General features: G+C 40.4%; 1 protein-coding gene across 1 annotated transcript in view; it reads right to left on the bottom strand.

The window, feature by feature from the left end:
- Positions 1–351: 351 nt before the first annotated feature.
- LOC137056514 (uncharacterized) overlaps positions 352–21,178 on the bottom strand; it is a 159,755-nt gene continuing 138,928 nt past the window's right edge. Inside the window, exons 35-59 of the mRNA XM_067430637.1 lie at positions 20,462–20,532; positions 20,083–20,194; positions 17,307–17,391; positions 13,960–14,476; positions 12,410–12,560; positions 12,188–12,261; positions 10,415–10,465; positions 9,109–9,252; positions 8,784–8,987; positions 8,524–8,657; positions 8,294–8,433; positions 7,027–7,178; positions 6,680–6,811; positions 6,130–6,203; positions 5,860–6,001; positions 5,622–5,720; positions 5,469–5,548; positions 5,254–5,340; positions 3,312–3,390; positions 3,120–3,215; positions 2,927–3,007; positions 2,645–2,755; positions 2,436–2,549; positions 1,316–1,426; positions 352–1,227 (exon numbers count right to left, since the gene is read on the bottom strand). Coding sequence (XP_067286738.1) covers positions 1,144–1,227; positions 1,316–1,426; positions 2,436–2,549; positions 2,645–2,755; positions 2,927–3,007; positions 3,120–3,215; positions 3,312–3,390; positions 5,254–5,340; positions 5,469–5,548; positions 5,622–5,720; positions 5,860–6,001; positions 6,130–6,203; positions 6,680–6,811; positions 7,027–7,178; positions 8,294–8,433; positions 8,524–8,657; positions 8,784–8,987; positions 9,109–9,252; positions 10,415–10,465; positions 12,188–12,261; positions 12,410–12,560; positions 13,960–14,476; positions 17,307–17,391; positions 20,083–20,194; positions 20,462–20,532 — 3,125 coding nt within the window. The 3' untranslated portion in view covers positions 352–1,143. The remainder of the gene's footprint in view (positions 1,228–1,315; positions 1,427–2,435; positions 2,550–2,644; positions 2,756–2,926; positions 3,008–3,119; positions 3,216–3,311; positions 3,391–5,253; positions 5,341–5,468; positions 5,549–5,621; positions 5,721–5,859; positions 6,002–6,129; positions 6,204–6,679; positions 6,812–7,026; positions 7,179–8,293; positions 8,434–8,523; positions 8,658–8,783; positions 8,988–9,108; positions 9,253–10,414; positions 10,466–12,187; positions 12,262–12,409; positions 12,561–13,959; positions 14,477–17,306; positions 17,392–20,082; positions 20,195–20,461; positions 20,533–21,178) is intronic.

Here is a 21,178-nt window from a genome sequence, read left to right as displayed (position 1 = left end):
TGACGAGTCTTATTCTTTGGAGGAAGGTTTCGTGAAAGAGGTACTGATGCTATGCGCAGACTTTTGAGGGCGTATTTGGACACAAAAACTGGGTTGCGGTTTATGTTTTAGGCCAAAAGGTTTAGGTTTTCTGAAATTGGAACAGATTGCAGCCACACAAACACCCCTCATCATTTTCCTGATTGTTATGCACATATGAAGGGCATATAAATAATGACACAAAAATAAGTGTAATGGATAATGCCAAAATGATTCAGTTTTAGATTTTGGTACTTTCATTATCAACATTATGCAAATAAAAAATACATTTTTGCAAATATCAACTATGCAATTTTTTATTACGCAGTAAGCAATAAAACATTTGCAAAATATCCCGGTTAAAATCCCTATTATGAGAATCTGATGAAACGTGGTAATAAAACATCTAAAAAACAATGTACATGCAAGAAAAAGTTCCTTCAATATTTCTTACATTTCTGCTAGTTCACACTCAGTTTTCATACACTGTAAAAAAGAAAAAAAAGTTACCTGGTTGCCTTAAAATGTTGAGTTCATTGAAATAAAAAAAATTGAGTTAATACACTGAACATTTTTTGAGATCTGACAACCTTTATTAAAATATTATTAAAAGATTTTGTAAGCATATCTGGTAATTGTGTGTGTTTTATTTTTGATGACGCAGTGAACTATGCCAAATAGTGCTATTTTCATGATTTATCAAATTTGAACCAAAAAATGTGGTTCAGGTACAATAATATTTTGAGTTTCTATTTATAAAACAAATTTCCTTCATTGTATCAACTCAAATTTTTAATTTCAATAAACTTTAAGGCAACCAGGTTACTTTTTTTTTTTTAAGTTAAACCAACAAAAAATGTTTACAGTGTAACAATAAAAAGAAAGTTCAATATTTGAAATGCTCTAAATACCTTCATTGTGATAAGCTCATTAATAATATAATGATCAGTGATATCAAGTAAAAGGATGTCATATTAAAATAAATGATTTCTACTTTACAAATCTCATAAAATGTTCTAAATTAGGCTGAAATATTTTGCAATATTGAGGTGTTAAATTCATGTTTTTTTCTCAAGCCCACAAAACACAATCAGTACTTATATCTAGTAACTATTTGAGTGCACATTATTGTGGCATGTTTGCCTCTCCTCCTTCATCCCCCTGAGCCTCCTGCAGCATCTGCTTGTACTGGCTTTTGAAGAACCCAGCCTTGTAAAAGGAGAAACAAATATGCTGTCATTTAAAAATATAGATGAATGTACAAGGGATCAAAAATGATTTTATAATGGTGATATACCTTGAAGAGGGCCGCTGTGATGAGAGCCAGTAGCAGCAGTCCTCCTATTACCCCTCCAGCGATCTCTTTGGTCAGGTTCACCTCCTCATACACCTCCACTTGAGTATTAATCTACACATACATGATACAATATTACCTCTGACAATCCACCTTCATATATAAGCGTATCATCATTAAAGGGTTAGTCGTCCCCCCCCCCCCCCCCCAAAAAAAAAAGAAAATCTGTCAAATAAAAATATTTGTGTTGAAATCCAATGGCTCAGAAAGGCCTCCATTGGCTATACTTTCATTTAATCTAACAAGACCCATAAAAGCACTAAAGACGTTGTTAAAATCCCATCTCACTACAGTGGTTCTACAGTCATTTTATGAAGTGCCCAGAATAGTTTTTGTGCGCAAAAATAAAAAAATAAAAAATAACGACATATAGTGATGGCCGATTTCAAAACATCACTTTCTTGAAGCCTCGGAGCGTTATGAATCAGCGCTGCAAACTGATGAAATCACGTGACTTTGGCAATCCGAATCATGAATCGATATACTGAATCATAACGGTTCGAAGCTTTACAAAGCGATGTTTTGAAATCAGCCATCACTATATAAGTCCTTATTTTGTTTTTGTTTTTGTTTTGTTTTCACACAAAAACTATTCTCGTCGCTTCATAAAATGATTGTAGATTGAAGATTGTAGATTGTAGTGAGATGGGCGTCGTAACGACGTCTTTAGTGCTTTTATCGGTCTTGAGAGAGGAAATGACATTGGTGTCAATGAAGGCCTTTCTGAGCCATCGGATTTCAACAAAAATATCGTAATTTGTGTTCCAAAGATGTACGGAGGTCTTATGGGTGTCGAACGACATTAGGGTGAGTAATTAATGAGAGAATTTTGGAGTAAACTAACCCTTTAAGACCTGAAATGTGGAAGGATTTCTCAATATGGAAGGATTGAAAAATTTAAGATCTAGTATATGTATATTTACATCGCATATTATAATTTTATAGGTTCAAATTATTTGTTTGTAATTTGTATAATTTATCATCAATAATCATTTGTGTTTATACAGTAGTGTTTAAAAAATGTAAAAACATTTTTGCTTTATTTGTGAAGAAAATGCATTACCTGGACAGACGGTGCAGTGTGTTGAGAATCCGACGAAAAGAAAATGTACTTGCTCTTGTCATAATCCAGAGACGCTGAACTGACCAACTCAAAAACAGCAGCTCTGAGTCCAGTCTAAGAGACACACAGTTCATGACAATAAGAAATGATCAAACAATTATGAAAATATATGGTCTTTGTGATATCAATATGCTTTAAAAGTCAGATACCTGCTCAATCCATCCAGAGCTCACGTTGCCAGAAATATTATAGAGTGTGTTTTCATTCTTTAAAAGAGTGACGTCACAGCTGAACATGGCACACACCGCCACAGAGCAGTTCTGACACACACACACACACACACACACACACACACACACACACACACACACACACACACACACACACACACACACACACACACACACACACGTGGGTCAATGCACAAAGAAGATTAAACGTTATATTTTATGGGTTTATTTTTGTTAGATCAGTGAAACTCAAACACTCACCACCACACGATCCTTTTTAAGGACTTCCACAAAATCTGTTAAAAGCGGCCGCTCATCCCTCTGTTTCACACAGTCTGGAATCTAAAAGCACATACTCTAGTGTTTGGTTGTTGTTTTTTATTTGACAAATGTGATAAATGTACAGTAGATGGGCTTTATAGCACATTCATCTATACCCTTCATTTATACTCACCTGTAGGTTCTCGTCAGTCCAGATTAATTTATCTCCTAGAATCACTGGCACTCTGATGAAAACTTTGAAAGTTAATTCTCTAAAGTCATTTTCAACCTGAAAGAGAGAAGGACATTAAAATATCCCTTTGGCATGAAAAGACATCTGTGATTTTTCAGTGTTAATGGAAGTGTGTGAATGTCATTACAGTACCTCCAGTATCTGCTTGACTGGTCTTTCAAGATCAGTTTCTTTTGCAGTAAAATTAATGTAGAGGCTTGAATCTGCATGTCTTATTTAAAATAAAGAGAAAATATGTCAGTAATCAAAATCCGTTGTGTGTTTATATATATATATATATATATATATATATATATATATATATATATATATATATATATATATATATATATATATATATACTTGGGTATAGCTGCCTGTATACGCCTATGGCTTACAGTTTTTTTTTTTTCTGGAGATTGAGCGCACAGTAGTTGTTTGTTTCTTTTTTTACTGACGAGTGCACGCTGTAATGTGATGAGACAACAATAGCGCTTGTTTTCATTGTGCTACTTTCATTGGCTTAGGCTACTTACTTTCATGTTTCAAATACATTTTAATGAATAGACTTATTAATAACATGAATTTAATTTCTTTTTATCTATTTTTTGGTTAAAGCATTTTGTATTTATTTTATTTTTTCAGGGGCTTAACACCAGGGGGCCCTGCATTTCGGTGGATCTTAGGCCCCGTCCACACGAAGCCAGCGCTTAACCAATCCGATCTTTTTTTCCCCTCGTTTCAAGAAATATCTGCGTCCACACGAGATTACGAAAACTGACTAAAAACGATGTAGTTTGCATGCCAGGCCAGTGTGTGGCGCTGTAATTCTGCCACAGAAATACACTAAAAACGGAGAAGAAGAGTTGTGGCTAGCAGGGGTATAGCAGTGGTCGGAGGTGAGGCAAAATCTCACAATAAAATAACAATAAATAAATTTGCTACTTAACAGATGTGTTTTATTAATGCCTACACCTACCCCAACCCAAAACATACCCTTACAATAATGCAGATACGGTAATTAAATGACGCGATATTGATGTGAGCATGCCCAGTGCCCGTAGTTGTATCCCTTACCTCATTCACCGTGCTGGAGGTAGTGTGATGACATCACCGTTTCAGAAAATATACGGATTCGCTGTACACAAGAAAACGGAAGATGGTCGTTTTCAGATTTATCCGCTTTGGGACCCGGTTTAAAAAAAAACATCCGATTCATGGTTCTAAAACGCCGGATCCGTGTGGACGAAACGCTCATACGGTTCAAAATTTATACGTATACAGCTAAACGCGTTTTCGTGTGGATGGGGCCTCAGATTTCAGATAATCTTCAGTTATCTGCACTTGAGTCATCGCACCAGTTTTCTTTTGTTCTAGACATGACAAGAAGAAGACTCAGAGCTGTTATCTTGGGAAAAGGAGGTTGCAATAATTGTGGCCAGCGTGAACTAGAGAAAAACATTTATTTCATAATAAGATTTTTCCCACTTTCAATTGTTTTACTTCGATGAAACGTTCATATAAAAGAGCAACAGGATAAACAATGCTGACTTATTTTTACAGCTTTGATCATATTTTCCAGAGCTGGAAATAATTCTGGGATCTGCCAACTCTCTCTCTCTCTCTCTCTCTCTCTCTCTCTCTCTCTCTCTCTCTCTCTCTCTCTCTATATATATATATATATATATATATATGTATATGCAGACACAATATTGTATAAAATGTATTTTCATAAAAAAATTATTTTATATCCACTACCGGTCAAAAGTTTTAGAAGGGTCAAGTTTTTTAAATGTTTTTAAAGAAGTCTCTTCTGCTCACTAAGGCTGCATTTATGTTATTAGAAATACAAAAGAGCTGTAATATTGTGAAATATTATGAAAATATAAAATAACTTTTTCTATTTGAATATATTTTAAAATGTTATTTATTTATGTGATGCAAAGCTGCATTTACTGCTCAAGAAAAATAATTATTATCAATGTTAAAACAGATTTGTTGTTATATTCTTTGATGAATAGAAAGTTCAAAAGAACAGCATTTATCTGAAATATAAAGCAGTTGAGAATGACTGTTGAAAAACAAGAGCACTAACCTTATTAATCCAATGTTGATGGCAAATTTGACATCAATGCTTTTCTGATTGAATAATTGACTGCTTGGAGAGTGTTTGTCATTCCCACTGTAAGTGATGAAGGGTTTTGGTCAGTAGTTCTTTCAGTTATCAGATTCTACTGAACAGCTCATGGTTAAGCAATACATTTGTACACTTTTAGTGCACTCTAACAATTCCCAGAAAATATGTAATACCTGTTGATCTGAGCGGTGAATGTCACATTTTGATCAAAAATGCGTTCTACATCGATGCTGTATGTAATATGAAACACAGCCTAAGTGGACAGAGAGGAAACAATGAGTGCTTGAACAGGAAAACACACAGGACAGTTTAAGAAGTGAGCTCACCTGAGCGTTGCCCTTGAGGATGGGTTTACTGATGTGACAGGTGGTTTCTCCAAATAAACCTCTTTGCTCACTGTCAAGAGATACACACTCCACTCTGCCCTGCTCATATGTATAAATACCCATTCAATAACTCAAAGCAAATTCAATGACAATTGCTTAAAACTGCCATTAGACATATTGTATACAATTAACTTAGGTTTAATTGTGAGTCTTTTTAATAAAATCATCCTGGTCTCACCTGTTTAGATGTGATTCTCCTGTAGGAAAGTCCAAAGGGGTATTTGAGGGTGAAGAGAGTGTTGTATGAGTTTTCTCCTCTGTTATCTACAAACACTGTCACGTTGATCTCCTGCATTATCCCAACCTCTATGTTTGAAGATCTGGATCACAGAAACAAAAGAGAAATGCTCACAGTATAACAAGGATTAAAGTCATTGTGGAATCTCCATTCTTACTCTATTTCATGTATGGTGATCTTTAATGTAACTAATCTTAAATATTTGCTCACCCGGAGAAATTGAAATCCATCCTGAGGTCATCAACACAAATTTCATCATGCCCACAGTTTATCTCAAAATCCAGCTGTGGAACGAGGTGAGATATTCAGATATACAGTAGATTCTTAAATCATATAACACTGCATCACTGTATTGCACTAGATATATAGTCATCAGACATGTGAAAATATGTTATAATAATACTAGTACCCACAAAATTAAATAAATTCTGTCATCATCTACACACCCTTCTGTCATTCAAAATGACTTTCTATAAGTCATCATTTGCTCACACAAAAGAAGATATTTTGAAGAATGTTTCAACTTGTCCTATGAAAGTCAAAGAGGTTCAAAACAACACAGAACCCCTTTGACTTTCATTGTATGTACAAGTATAAACATTTTTCAAAATATCTTCTTTCGGGTTCAACAGAAGAAAGAAAGTCATACAGATGACAACAAAATTATGAAAGAGGTTTCATTTTTGAATGAGATTTCCTTTTAATGTTTTGTTCTGAATGATTTATACTTTAAAACAAACATCGTTTTGCCTCCTCTTACACTGTGGTCTGTGGTGGTCTTTATCGTCGGCAGCAGTATCGGCTTTATGTCTTGCAGTCTGGCAAGTGGCAGACCCTCAAAAGAGAAAGTCAACTGATTGGACAACGGGTTCAGAGCATCTTCTGAGAAAGCCTGAGTGGGCAAGAATAGATAAATGACATTCAGTTATGCTACAATCAGGATACTCAGTTTGTATCGCCACATTGTTGCATATAACTAAGAGGTACAAAATCTAATTATTTCCATTGAGATTTTTAAATCTTACAGCCAGAATAACTGATTTAGAAATTCAAAAGAGTGAGATAGGAACAAACTATTGTCAAAAAGTGGTGATGTTTCAGACTTACATCTATAAAGAAACGATAACTTTTGCAAGTTTCTGTATCCAATCCAATGTTCGTCACATCACTGAGGAGCCGGTTATTGAGTGAGAAGTTTGCTCGATATTTCTGTCGCTTGGCATCCAGCATTATGGTGTAATTAATCTTTGCGGACAGATCTAGATAATGAACATAAAATATACACGTCTTACGCTTATTAAAAAAGTACTACAAGGAAAACATTTTCAAGGGTTACGTTTTTGAAAGAAGTCCCCTATGCTCACCAAGACTGCATTTATTTGATCAAAAATACAGTTAATATTGTAAATTATTATTATTTTAATTTATGAGTGTTAATTATCTTTTAGAAAGAAAAAAAAGCTTTTAAAGCTGTTTCACGAGTTCGTTTACCCATATACTCTTTAGCTGATAAGGTTTAAACATATTTGGCTTGCTGTCCACGGTGGAGGGGCTCGAGGGCGCTGCTTCAACTCGAGCTTGGATTTACCCCAAGTGGAGTTGGGGAGGTGGAGGGAGCAAAACGACTGATGCCTGAAAGAGGTAGGAGGCTGCTTATATGCTTTGCGGTTGATTGAAAGATTAGATGGGTTCACGCCTCTCGAACTTGCGTTTGTGTACGTTGCTAATTAAAAGATTAGATGGGTTCACTCCTCCCGAAATAATTTTGTGAACTTCACTAAAAGTATTGCGCTCTTATACATATAAGACATATACGGTATGCAAGATTGCCTGGAGTTTTTATTTGGAGGTATACGGCTCTTGTACGTGATGACGTTGTAATTACGTGATGTTCTAAGCTGAGAGAAAAATGTGAACTGATGTTATGTTCAAATGATGCTGCTCATAATTATTAAAGCTGCTAAAAGAAGATAAATATCCATTGAGCAATGTTTCGTTTGTTTTCCCACACGCAAGTGAAAGTGCGCACTCGGGTGCTCAACAAAAGCTATATTTGTGCAATCAGCAACATAAAACGGAATTTGAAAAATAAAGCTGTTTTCAGACAAGTTTGGTGAACATTCTCCCTGGATGCCATTGGTTGGTTCAACAGATAGTCCCACCCTCAAACTCACGCTATTGGTTGACTTAATGCTGCGGTGTCGGGCTGGTTGTGATTCTCAGAGAAAGTTTTTGATAGCACCACAGTGACAAAGACAGTAACCATATTTATGGTTGTCTCTGCAGTTTGATAGCAATGGACAAACTTGACATTGACAAGTTCACACTTCAACATTAACTACACCATAAAGGAATATTTCTAATTTGGATAAACCTCTTATGCTGTGTCTGTATGGACGCATGGTGAAACACACTTTCATGGTGTTTTCCAGTGACTTTTTTTCTGTTTCACCGGTTGGTATTTTGGTTGGGTTGTAAGTTACTTTGGTCTCCAAGTTCATGATGGGTCTGGACCTGAATGATGCACATATAACACATATGAATGATTATGGCTGAAACACTGTATTTGTATATAGTTTTAGTTCTTTATGGAAGAAAACAGACCTGAGAAGCAGAACTGCTCCCATGGACCCAACAGCAATGTCAGGAAGTCCGTCTTTACTCTGGTCTGGAGAAAACTGACTCAATGAAATCCCAAAGAACCGCAAGCCTGCTCGCACAGATGATCCAGAAATCCTCTGTTTCATTCAAGAGGGAATGAGAGAGATAATGAAAATATTAGAATATTAGAGAAGTGAGTCAAGGAAAAGTATATTTTATGTGAATGATCCCTTTAAACTGCACCAACTCCAAGTCTTTTTCACCTGTGAGTATTTTGAAATGATCCCTCCATCGATCCCATTGAAGATGTAGATGCTTCCCTGTCCATCCTCCTCTAAAGGAGCTCCAATCAGCACATCCGTGAAATCATCACCATTCAGATCTGCTGGACTGGCCAGAGAAGAGCCAAACCGACCCCTCTGACCTGCCATGCCCTCCAGTGTATACGAAGCATATTTGAAGTTTGTCTATGAAGATATAAGAAACAGAGGAGAAACAGGGATAAACAGACACAAATAAACATTTATTCACTCTTACCTGATGAAAAATTTATTTTAATTGTATTATTATTTTTAAAAAATCACTGACCTTACGAATCTTGTAAATAAACACTTTACCCTCCCGGTCAGACTCTATGTACGTTGGTGCCGATACCAAAAGTAGGTCTGTATTAGAGTCCCTGTTCAAATCCACCACACACACCTCTGCTCCAAAATATGAGCCAATCTGAGGCTGAGAAAAGAGGAAGAGAAGCAATATACAGTCATGGACAAACATTTTGGCACTCTGTCAACAATGTAAATATTGACTCTTTGCATACTGAATGTTTTTGCCAAAAAAAAACTTTTATGGTTATTATGAAATGCTTATCATTGTTTTCTAGTATATCAGGTGGAACACACAATTTCACTGCCAATACTTTTGGCCAAGGATGCCATACATCTATTTTGACCTCACTTATTCAGAGGTGGGTAGAGTAGCCAAAAACTGTACCCTAGTAAAAGTACAAGTACTTACAGAAAAATTTACTCAAGTAAAAGTAACAATCGTAATAGTTACTTGAGTAAGAGTAAAAAAGTATTTGATAAAAAAACTACTCAAGTAATTAGTTACTATCTGATTGATAAGACTAGAGAGCTTTCTCAGACCTCCAAATATATATGAGAGAGAGAGAGAGAGAGAGAGAGAGAGAGAGAGAGAGAGAGAGAGAGAGAGAGAGAGAGAGAGAGAGAGAGAGAGAGAGAGAGAGAGAGAGAGAGAGAGAGAGAGGAGTTTTTTTAATGGTTAAACAGTGTAAATGAATGGTGTGGTGGGCTAGCCAGAGCTCTTTTTAAAACATACTTTGTTCTTATGTTTTTATAAGTATATGCATTCTTTAATAAAATGTAATTCATGTAATGAAATTCATGTAATTTTAGCTTATGTTTTGAACTCGTCTTTGAGCTCATTTATCATGACTCATTCTTCACAGGGTTCCGAGCATTGCAAATACCGCATTGCAAATACCGAGCAAGCTTGGTATGTCAGAAAAGACGAACATCCAAAATGTATTCGTTCACAAATGATGGACCATGGTTAAAAAAAGAAAACGATAAAAATGCTGTTTTTCTGCCTCTAATGTTAATTTCTGTTTAAAACACTCGGACAGTGTAAAAAATAGTATTACAATAAGGGAAAAGTGCCCATAGTTACCAAATTACCATTAAAAGTGTTAAAATACAAGCATCATTGTTACACTTAACGCTACATGTTTTTTTCAGGTTGGAGCTGCAATTCATCCTGAGATGTCTATTCGTTTTGGTGCACACAGCATCGCATTATGAAACTATTCTTTTTGACATCTTGGAGTGAAAACATAGACTGAACTAGAGGGCACGGGGGATGCCTCCCGTACCTCACGCACATCTTCATCTGTTTCGGCCATCGTCTTCTGACTCAACGCGCGCTAAAATGCGAGTGATGAGTAGAAAACTTTCACGAAGCAGCCTCTCCAACGTTTCACGAGACTTGCAAACAAGTCATATTAACTTATTTTAAAATATATAATTAATTATTACCATTAACAGTAGCGGAGGAACGCCACCGGTTGCAACAAAGTAAAAGTGCAGTTTTTTCACAAGAAATGTACATGAGTAAAAGTAGCAATTTTTAAATATACTCAAAATTTACAAATTACCCCAAAAAATGTAGTCACGTAAATGTAACGAAGTAAATGTAATTCGTTACTACCCTCCTCTTCTTACATTCATTTGCTTATATTTATGTGAGATATGCTAACATTTTACACAAATATGACTGTTACAACCATAGGATGATCCAGAGGCTTTGGGTCCAGCTGCTTTAAGTCCCCTCGATTAATTTCTGAAACAGTTACTTGTCCCTTATGCTTGTGTCTTGGTGCTCCCATGACTGCATACTTTGCTCTGGATATTGTTGCTATTGCCAAGGAATAACCTGTGAAGAAAATAAAGTTAAAACGTATTCTGATGTGTTGACTGATTTATTTAGATTTACACAGTCGAAGAAGTGATCTCACCTAAATAACTGTCATGCTCACTTCCAGCTTGAAAGTCATCTGAATTATCATTTGGTTTGTAAAGCTGATATCCACCCTTCCACTGGAAAGCTCCAACTGCAGTCATGATCATATCTGTCTGAATGCAGATCAGATTATAATAATAAATAGAACTATTTAAGAAATAAGCTTACAAGCATGCAAAATCTTCAGTGTTTTTCATTGAGGTGGAAGGGTAGTTAAACATGAGTCAAAACATGGTGTCTATGGATATCTATGACGGCAAATAATATTTAAAAAAGATGAACTTTTTTATGGCTTTTTGCTAAATATTTACGGTTTCAAAGCAGTTTTACCAAGAATAGCACATTACAAGCTATAGCAGTTCATTTGACCTGATGTAACATTGTATTAACAACATTAAGTAAACTGTTGTTCTTTTAAATATGCAACTGGACATGCATTTTAACTTAAAATAAAACAGCTATTCGCACTAGCTTCACCTATCTACACTGCCTATTTGAGCCAAACAAGATTAAAATAAGACATGCTTATTCCAACATCTTCAGTAGCGTAGTGAGTAAGGTATAATGCTTAGGGATTTCGGTTTTGATGCAATCGACTTTTCCCATCACATTTCTCATTAGAAAGGCATTTACTTTCAATAAATGTTCTAAAAAGGATGTTATATAATGTATTAATTAAAAAAAGCATTTATTGGTTGGGGTTAGGGGTAGGGGTAGGTGTAGGTGTAGGTGTAGGTGTAGGGTGGGGTTTTATTGTCCCATTAAGGCAGCATTCATTTAATCATTTTAATAAATATAATCATCTACAGTATGTTATTATTGCATCATGAGGTGCAAATACACAAATGGAGTGTATCTGTCAAAATAAAGTACAAATTGCATGTAATAACTATTTACACATTATTGCAAAGAACCGCTATTGGTGCAAATAGAATATATCACTATCTATTTTCACTTAGTATGCTATATCACTTATTTACAGCTATTTGTACTTGGTGTAAATAACATCTATCACTAGAGAGAGATTCAACGGCCTCCAATTTGTTTCAGTAAAACTCTTTCTAACCCATATATTTCATCTTTTTCTTCTAGTTTGGTGTCAAGGAAGTTAAATACACAGAATTACATTTGATGTCATTGCTGCACTAAACCCGTCCTGTGCAAACTCCATTCGAGATGAATCTCCAGACGTCTGGGTTCCTATAGCAAATAAAAGAAGAAACAACAGTTAACTATGAATGTTATTATTTTAAATCCTCCCAATGAACAAAGCAGCTTTAATGACATCACAGTTAATAAATGTAAACATTGTGTTTGTCATTCATTTTTCATTCCTCTGCAAACTTACCTTCAATGGCAATAATGTTCTCTTTGAGTATTTCACGAATACTTTTCAGCGCGTCGAAATCGTTTACTCTGAACACATGCTTATCGGTGGGTAAAGATGCAATATCTGTCAGCTCCTGTATTGCTGTCCCCTTTGTAAAAGCATTGCCAACCTAAAAAAAAAAAAATCAATGGAGATAATTGTAACACTTCATGAATGTAATAGATTTATATATATATATATATATATATATATATATATATATATATATATATATATATATATATATATATATATATATAATTATTATTATTATCATTTTTTATACCCTCTTTTTTAAGAATGTAAATTCTGTCATCTTTTACTCACCCCTATGTAATTCCAAACCTGTATGGCGTTCTTTCTTCTGTTAAATGCAAAGGAAGATATTTTGAAGAATGTCTTCAGAAGATGAATGTCAGGTTCCCTTTATCGAGGGAACTCGCACTGCGTCATCGTAGATGACACATCGGGGAACGCCCTCGGCGTGACGCTGCTGAGTTCATATCAAAAAAGTCCAATCTTGATTGGTGTTGCGTAATGACGTAACGAGTGACGGCATACCCGGAGGTATAAAGGGACGCCGGCACAAGCAAACGCAGCTTCCTGCTTTCAGCGGTCGCGCTCTGTGTTCTGTCTGTCTATTTGGTGTTGTTTGTCCCGTAGGGCTTATTATATCATTAGAAATGGCGAGCGAGCAGTTCAGACGGTGTGTGCCTCCCTGTCCGCGCTTTATTTCGGGCACGGACACACACCAGCTCTGTGTGCAGTGTCTCGGTGTGCAGCACGCCCAGGCCGCTCTCGAGGGAGCGGCTTGCGGCGAATGTGATAAGCTGCCGCTGAGAGTACTGCGCTCGCGGCTGGCGGTCTTTGACGAGGCCGGTCAGCCTCGCGAGCCTCGCGGTTCTGGGCCCGCTGTTGCCGAGGCAGAGCGGCGCCGCAGGTCGTGGGGCTCGCAGCTGGATCTGTCAGCGGGATTAGGGAATGTTGAGGCATCTCTCTCTTCCTCTGACGATTCAGAGGATCTTCCGCCACGTGTGGAAGCCCGCGCTGCGGCTTCTTCCCGTGAGGCGGAGGATCAGGTGCTCATGCTGTCCGATTCCGAGGGATCGCTGACGATGAGCACCGAAGCAGGCGCAGTGGGGCAGTCGCCACCCCACTCGCAGGCTATGGAGGAGCTCGTGGAGGTCCTGACTCGCGCTGTGGCCAAGCTGAGCTTAGATTGGCCACAAGAGGAAGTGCACGTTCAGCCGCCAAGCAAGCTGGACGAGCGCTTCTTCAAGCGTCGAGCCCAGCCTCCACGCCGGGGTCTGCCGTTTTTCCCCGACCTGCACAGTGAGCTGTGCAGGGCGTGGGAGAAGCCCTTCTCAGCACGCCTGACTACGCCCCCTGCACTTGACTTCGCTAACGTGCTGGGGGCGTCTGAGAAGGGATATGTTGCGCTGCCGAGGGTAGAAGAGGCGCTCGCGGGCCACCTCTCTCCCGAGACAGCAGCTTCATTTAAGACCCCGGCATTGCCCTCGAAACCATGCCGAGAGACTTCGAAGCTGGTGGCGAGGGCATATAGTGCGGCTGGTCGCGCTGGTGGGTGCCTGCACACTCTTGCGGTTCTGCAGGCCTACCAAGCGGACTTGCTGAAGGAGCTCGATGAGGGCGAGGGTCCCTCTCCGGAGGATGTGACTGAGCTGAGGAAGGCAGCGGATTTGTCTCTTCGTGTCACCAAACAGGCGGCCCGTGACATCGGCCGCTCCATGGCGGGTTTGGTGTGCGCGGAGAGGCATCTCTGGCTGAACCTGTCGGGGATCAGGGAGAGAGACAGACACTTTCTCCTTGATTCCCCGGTTTCGCCTTCTGGCCTTTTCGGCGGCGCTGTGAGCACCGTCGTCGAGAGGTTTCAGGAGGTGAAAAAGCAGGCTGCCGCTCTCAGCCAGTTCATCCCTCGCCGCTGGGGCTCCTCCAGCCAGGCTGCCTCGAGTGGGCAGTCTCGGCCAGCAGAGGGCTCCTCGCACCGTGAGGTGCAGAAGCAGAGCGTCGCTTCTCGTGCCCCTCCTGAGGGAGCTTGGCAGAAGAAGCGACGCTCTCGCGGGAAGTCTTCAAAGCCGAAGACCGACCTGAGGGAGGTTATTCAGGCCAAGAAGGCTTCCAAGCGGTCCTAGCTGCGGCAGGACCGCTGAGAGCTGTCCCCCACGGGGCGGAGCGACCGAGGTCGTTCTCCCCCCGAGGCTCTCGGGAAATCGATGTTGTGCTCTCGCAGTCAAAAGGGCTCCGGACCACGTCGTTTCCCTATGTTCGCGCGCGGCTCTGGCCAGCACATATAAAATCTGCGGCAGAGCAGCGACTGCGTTCACACACCGAAAATATGCCTCGATTAGTCCCTGCCGGTTATCCGCTTCAGGGGGTCGAGGCAGAGGTTCGGTTGATACCCCAGACCAGCCGCGAGAGGCTGGTCCCCTTATCAGAATATCTCGGCGCATGGTCATGTCTTCCGAATATCTCTGTGTGGGCCCTGCGCACTGTAGAACGGGGATACAGACTGCAGTTCAGAGTTCCCCCCCCCCGAAATTTGGGGGGATAGTCTGGACAGTGGTCGGTCCCGAGCAGGTGGGGGTAATGGGGCAGGAAGTACACTCTCTGCTGGAAAAAGGGGCGATAGAAAGGGTCCCCCCGCCAGAAAGGGAGGTCGGGTTCTACAGCCGGTACTTCATAGTCCCCAAGAAGGATGGGGGGTTGCGTCCAATATTAGATCTCAGGCTTCTGAATCGGTCTCTGAGGAGATACAGGTTCAGGATGCTAACCATTCCTGTTATCGTGAGTCAGATCCAGTTCGAGGACTGGTTCGTCACGATAGATCTAAAGGACGCTTACTTCCATATTTCCATCCTTCCCAGTCACAGGGGGCGCTTTCGGGGGCAAAGCGTTCCAATATCGGGTCCTTCCCTTTGGCCTAGCCTTGTCACCTCGCACCTTCACAAAGTGCATGGATGCAGCCCTGGCTCCGCTAAGACTCCAGGGCATCCGGGTACTGAATTATATCGACGACTGGTTGATCATGGCCAGGTCGTACGATATGGCAGTTCAGCATCGAGATGCTGTTCTAGCACACATGAGGTGTCTGGGGTTGAGACTCAACGCGAAAAAGAGCGCGTTGACGCCCTCCTAGAGAATTACGTTCCTGGGAATAGTGTGGGACTCGGTAACGATGCGGGCACACATGTCACCCGCGCGTATCGAGACCATACGGGCGGAGGTCTCAAGTATAAGGTTGGGCCACAGCATCACTGTCAAACAGTTCCAGAGACTGGTGGGTCTCATGGCAGCAGCGTCCAGTGTGATTCCGCTCGGCCTGCTCCACATGAGACCGCTACAGTGGTGGCTGAGAACCAAGGGGTTTTCTCCGAAGGGGAATCCCCTCCGTATGATCAGAGTAACGCGCAAATGCGTTCGTTCCCTGGTTATATGGAAGAAACCTTGGTTTCTGTCCCTAGGGCTAGTATTGGGAGCATCGTGTTGCCGGAAAACCGTTTCAACAGATGCATCCCTTACTGGTTGGGGCGCGGTCATGGAAGGCCGAGGAGCGAGAGGTCCTTGGACAGCCCAGCATGCTTCATGGCACATCAACTGCCTAGAGATGCTGGCTGTCTGGAAAGCTCTGAGGAGTTTTCTCGAGGACCTTCGCGGCCACCATGTCCTGATACGATCCGACAACACTGCCGTGGTATCGTATCTAAATCATCAAGGAGGTCTGAGATCGCGCCCTCTGTACAGACTGGCGCATCAGGTCCTTCTGTGGTCCCACGGGAAACTGTCTTCTCTCAGGGCAGTTTATATCCCGGGGGACCAGAACCAGGGAGCAGACATCCTGTCAAGGCAGGGGCTGAGGCCCGGGGAATGGCGTCTCCATCCAGAGGTGGTGGAGACCATATGCGAGAGGTTTGGCCGAATGGAAGTGGATCTGTTTGCGTCTCGAGAGACGACCCACTGTCCACTTTGGTTCTCCCTCAGGCATCCGGCTCCGTTGGGCCTGGATGCCATGTCACAGGCGTGGCCGAGGCTGCGTCTGTACGCATTTCCCCCGATTGCTCTGCTCCCGGGAGTTCTGGAGCGGGTTCGCCGGGAAGGCATTCGCCTGCTTCTGATAGCACCCCGGTGGCCGACCAGGGTATGGTTCTCCGACATTATGGACCTGCTAGACGACCTTCCATGGCAGATTCCTCTGAGGAGGGATCTGTTGACGCAGGCGGGGGGCTCGATATTTCACCCCCAGCCAGAGTTATGGAACCTATGGGCTTGGCCCCTGAGGGGGCAGAGCTCATAGAAGAAGGGCTGTCAGCAGGTGTCGTGGAGACTATACTCAGCTCCAGGGCTCCTTCCACCAGGAAGCTGTACAACTTGAAGTGGAGAGTGTTCTCCATGTGGTGTAGAGACCGTGAAGTAGACCCAGTGAACTGCGCTGTGGCTTCAGTACTGGAGTTTCTGCAAGATCGGTTTTCCGCCGGGCTTACCCCGTCCACACTTAAGGTGTATGTGGCAGCGATAGGAGCTTTCCACGCACCATTAGGTGAAGGACCTCTGGGGAGGCACCATCTGGTTGTACGGTTCCTCCGAGGAGCGCGGAGGATGAGACCTGTGGCTCGTTCTAGGATCCCTGCGTGGGATCTGGCAGTGGTTCTCGAAGGGTTGGTTGAGGCCCCCTTCGAACCGCTGGAGTTGGCTGAGGCCAAGAACCTCACGCTGAAGGTAGCTTTTCTCTTAGCCATCACCTCTCTGAGGAGGGTGGGGGACCTTCAGGCATTGGCAGTGACTCCCAATTGCTTGGAGTTTGCCCCAGGCAACGTGAAAGCTATCTTGCGGCCGACCCCGGGATACGTCCCCAAGGTACCGTCTAATGCGGTACGGTCGGTGGTTCTCCAGGCTTTTCATCCCCCGCCTCATGTGACGGCAGATGAGGGCAGGCTTCACCTCCTCTGCCCGGTGCGGGCATTGAGGGTTTATTTGGAGAGGTCTGCCCAGTGGAGGAAGTCAAACCAGTTGTTAGTGTGCTTTGGTCCACCTAGGAAAGGGCTGCCTGCAGCGAAACAGACAATTAGTAACTGGATTGTCCAGGCAATAGCCACGGCCTATCAGGTGCGCAACTTGCCTTCACCTATAGCCGTGAGGGCTCATTCTACCAGGGGCATGGCCTCCTCGGTAGCCCTCCTTTCCGGAGCTTCCTTGCAAGAGATTTGCGAGGCGGCTGGGTGGGCCACACCGCATACCTTCGTTAGGTATTATAGTCTGCACCTCCCTGCGACGCCAGGCGCTAGGGTGCTCGCCCCCTGATTATGCACTCCGGTTCATGTCATGGGGTGCAAGATAGGCGAGGACTAGTGGGTACTCGTTCCCCGATGTGTCATCTACGATGACGCAGTGCGAGTTCCCTCGATAAAGGGAACGTCTCGGGTTATAAATATAACCCATGTTCCCTGAGAGGGAACGAGACACTGCGTCTCGTAGCCCCGCCTATCTACAGAGCGGCCCGCTTCATAGCAGTAAGCTGCGTTTGCTTGTGCCGGCGTCCCTTTATACCTCCGGGTATGCCGTCACTCGTTACGTCATTACGCAACACCAATCAAGATTGGACTTTTTTGATATGAACTCAGCAGCGTCACGCCGAGGGCGTTCCCCGATGTGTCATCTACGATGACGCAGTGTCTCGTTCCCTCTCAGGGAACATGGGTTATATTTATAACCCGAGACGTTTGGAATGACATGAGGGTGAGTAAATCATAACAAAATTTACATTTTAGGGGGAGCAGTAATTTTAATGTGCACTACTTTCACAATAGATCTTAAACTAAAACTTTTTAAAACTTTCAAAACATTTCCAAGACAAATGGGGCGTATTCCAAAGAGCAGGTTATTGTCCAGGGATAGTTTGCTTAAGAGAATATTCAGATGCATGTTATATAATTAATATACTTATATTAATCTAACAAAATGTGTTATATAGTTACAGTTATTTAAAGCACTATTACAAAAGGGTCATTTTTAAATGTTAGTTAAATTCAAATATGTTTATTTTCCTCTCCCACGTGGATCTGCATATAATTAATTAAAGCATCAAACAAATAATACAATCTAAAATAAGTTTTGTAAATCACCATTAAACAAAAGAAGAAGAGGAAGTAGAATGACGAGTCTGTTTCTATGGTGAATCATTGATTTGTTGCTCTGTTGAGAATGTCTTGTGTGTTAACTGGGAACATACTCTGAGTTGTCTCAAAATACTCCCGGACTCTTTTTTGGAACCAGCATACCTCGAGTAAGAAAGGTTTGGCTTAATCAACCTGAGAGTTCAAGGTATATGTGACGGTAAGTTAACCTTGCTTTCTGGAATACACAACTGAAAATGATCTAGATCTGAATCAACATAAATTAAAGCAGATAAAAAAAATAAAAATAAAAAAAATATATATATAAATACATACACACACACACACACACACACACACACACACACACACACACACACACACACACATACATATATATATAACTTTTTTAATCTAACAAAAGCAAAATATCAGTACAAATCAAATCAAATCTCACCCCAATAGCATATCGTATTATATTTTTAGCTTGAGCTTCTTGAACAGCTTCAGTCAAAGATTTTGAATCAGTTGATTCACCGTCCGTGATAACGACCAAAATTTGACTGGCTGATGGTCTTGCACCTCCACTGCTTACGAATAACTTCCTCCTATTGAAATAAATAAATAGTACAATATATTTAATCATCAATACAATTATGCAACTTCTTTAGGATAAATTTCATATTAAGTTTACATTGTTTGTCTTTGGAATCTTGTTCAAATATTAAGTGCTATGAAATCTTTATTACACACCCAAAAAAGCAAAAGGGTAGTGTGTGTATCCACTTATTCATGCATTTAATTTCATGTACTTTTGCATGGATGGGCAGAAACCTATCAGTTTTTTTTTTATTTGTAATATCCATCGTCTTAATTCTTCTTTTAGTGAGGTAATATATTTTTTAATTGAACATGCTCCTCGGCCCTCACTAAACACCCTGTTAAATTAATCTTCACTCAGTGTTTCTGTCAGGATTAATATTACTTTTAATGGCATAGATAAAATAAATATCAGCAGACATGTCTCACACAAGTTGTTCTATAGCTGTTGCAGTGTTAGTATATCCTCCCATTTGAGTTATCCAGTTCACTGCATCTTCCCATGCCTTGGCATTTTTGACTTGTTGAAACTTGTAATGAATCATACATTCTGTAGAAAACTGTGCAATGGCAAACTGTAAGAGAGAAAGACAGATGAAGTGCCTGATGCTCTGAATATTGGGGGTTAAAAACAATTATGCAAACGATTATAATAAATGCATTGATTATCATACCTGTGTATCGTGGTCTATAAAACTTTTGATCATTTCTTTAACAAAAGTCTTCATCTTATTAAAATCCAGATAATATACACTTCCAGATCCATCCATCAAAAAAGCAATATCAATTTGTGATGTTGGGCATTCTGAAGTCGGAGAAAATAATAATTGCATCATATTTTCATTCAATTCAAATAATCATGTCATACAGTATATACAGTATAAAGAAGACTTGCTTTGATTTGGTAGATTGCCATTAATTTACCTCTCAGAGTCTTTGGCACAGATCTGCTCACAGCATTATCTTTACTGATTTTAAAACACATGCCATTGTAAGTGGTTACATCACAGTTCTTAGGTATGGTTGGACCACAAACCTGAAAGAAATTAAGATTTTACTTTCAACATGAAAAACTCTTATCTGGTCATTAGTGTAAAATTTAGGACATCTTTTACACTGACTGCAAATTGTAGGTTCAACTCTAACAAATTATAATCTAATTCATACAGATATATACAAACCAAATCAAGCATGTTTTTGCAGTAAAACTGATAGTATTTTTAGGATATCATAACATAATTTCTCTTAACATTAATATTTTATATTCTTACAAAACAAGGAATATTTAAAATGTGAAACTTACCAATGCTCTTGAAGACTGAGGGTCTAGAGACATTGACAGTCCAAGGGACATGTTGACAGCCTCATTGGGGACTGTTGAATAAAATGCATAATGAAACTTGTCTCTTATATTACAGCACATTCTCATTCCCAAGGCGTCAAAATCTGAAGTATGGTCAAGTGCCTTCAACACTAAAGACGCTAAAGCTACCCTAGGTGTCACTGTATTGATGAACGGGGTGCTCCATTGATTTTAATGAGAAACCTTTGGCGTCATACACAGACACGTTCAACATGTCCTCCAACCAATACGCCTACACTGTAAAAAAAAAAGGCAAATTTTGAACTTTTGCAGTACAATCGACTTGGATGTTTAAGTTATTTCAACTTAAATTATATTAAACTGACTTTAAAAAATGAGTTACATCTTGTATAACTAATAAAAAAAGTTGAACTTTTCTTAACTTATTTTGATGAGTTAAAACAATCTAACCTTATGTTGTCATAACTTATTGAACATACAATTTTTTATTGTGCCCTTATCGACAATATTTTATTTCATGAAATATGACGCATAGGAGCGTTTTCTAAAGTTCTGCTCATACTGAAAGCAGAACACTTTTATTTTAAAGCATTTTTCGCTTTTATCTGCATACTATTTCAGGTTTTGCATAGCTCAGTTGGTAAAGCATTGCACTTCTCAACCACTCATCGTGAGTTCGATCCTAGATAATACATG

Source organism: Pseudorasbora parva, chromosome 21 (assembly GCF_024679245.1).
Source record: "Pseudorasbora parva isolate DD20220531a chromosome 21, ASM2467924v1, whole genome shotgun sequence".
NCBI classification, from domain to species: Eukaryota; Metazoa; Chordata; class Actinopteri; order Cypriniformes; family Gobionidae; genus Pseudorasbora; species Pseudorasbora parva.
Note: the sequence above shows the minus strand (reverse complement) of the source record. Positions and strands in the feature narration are given on the sequence as shown.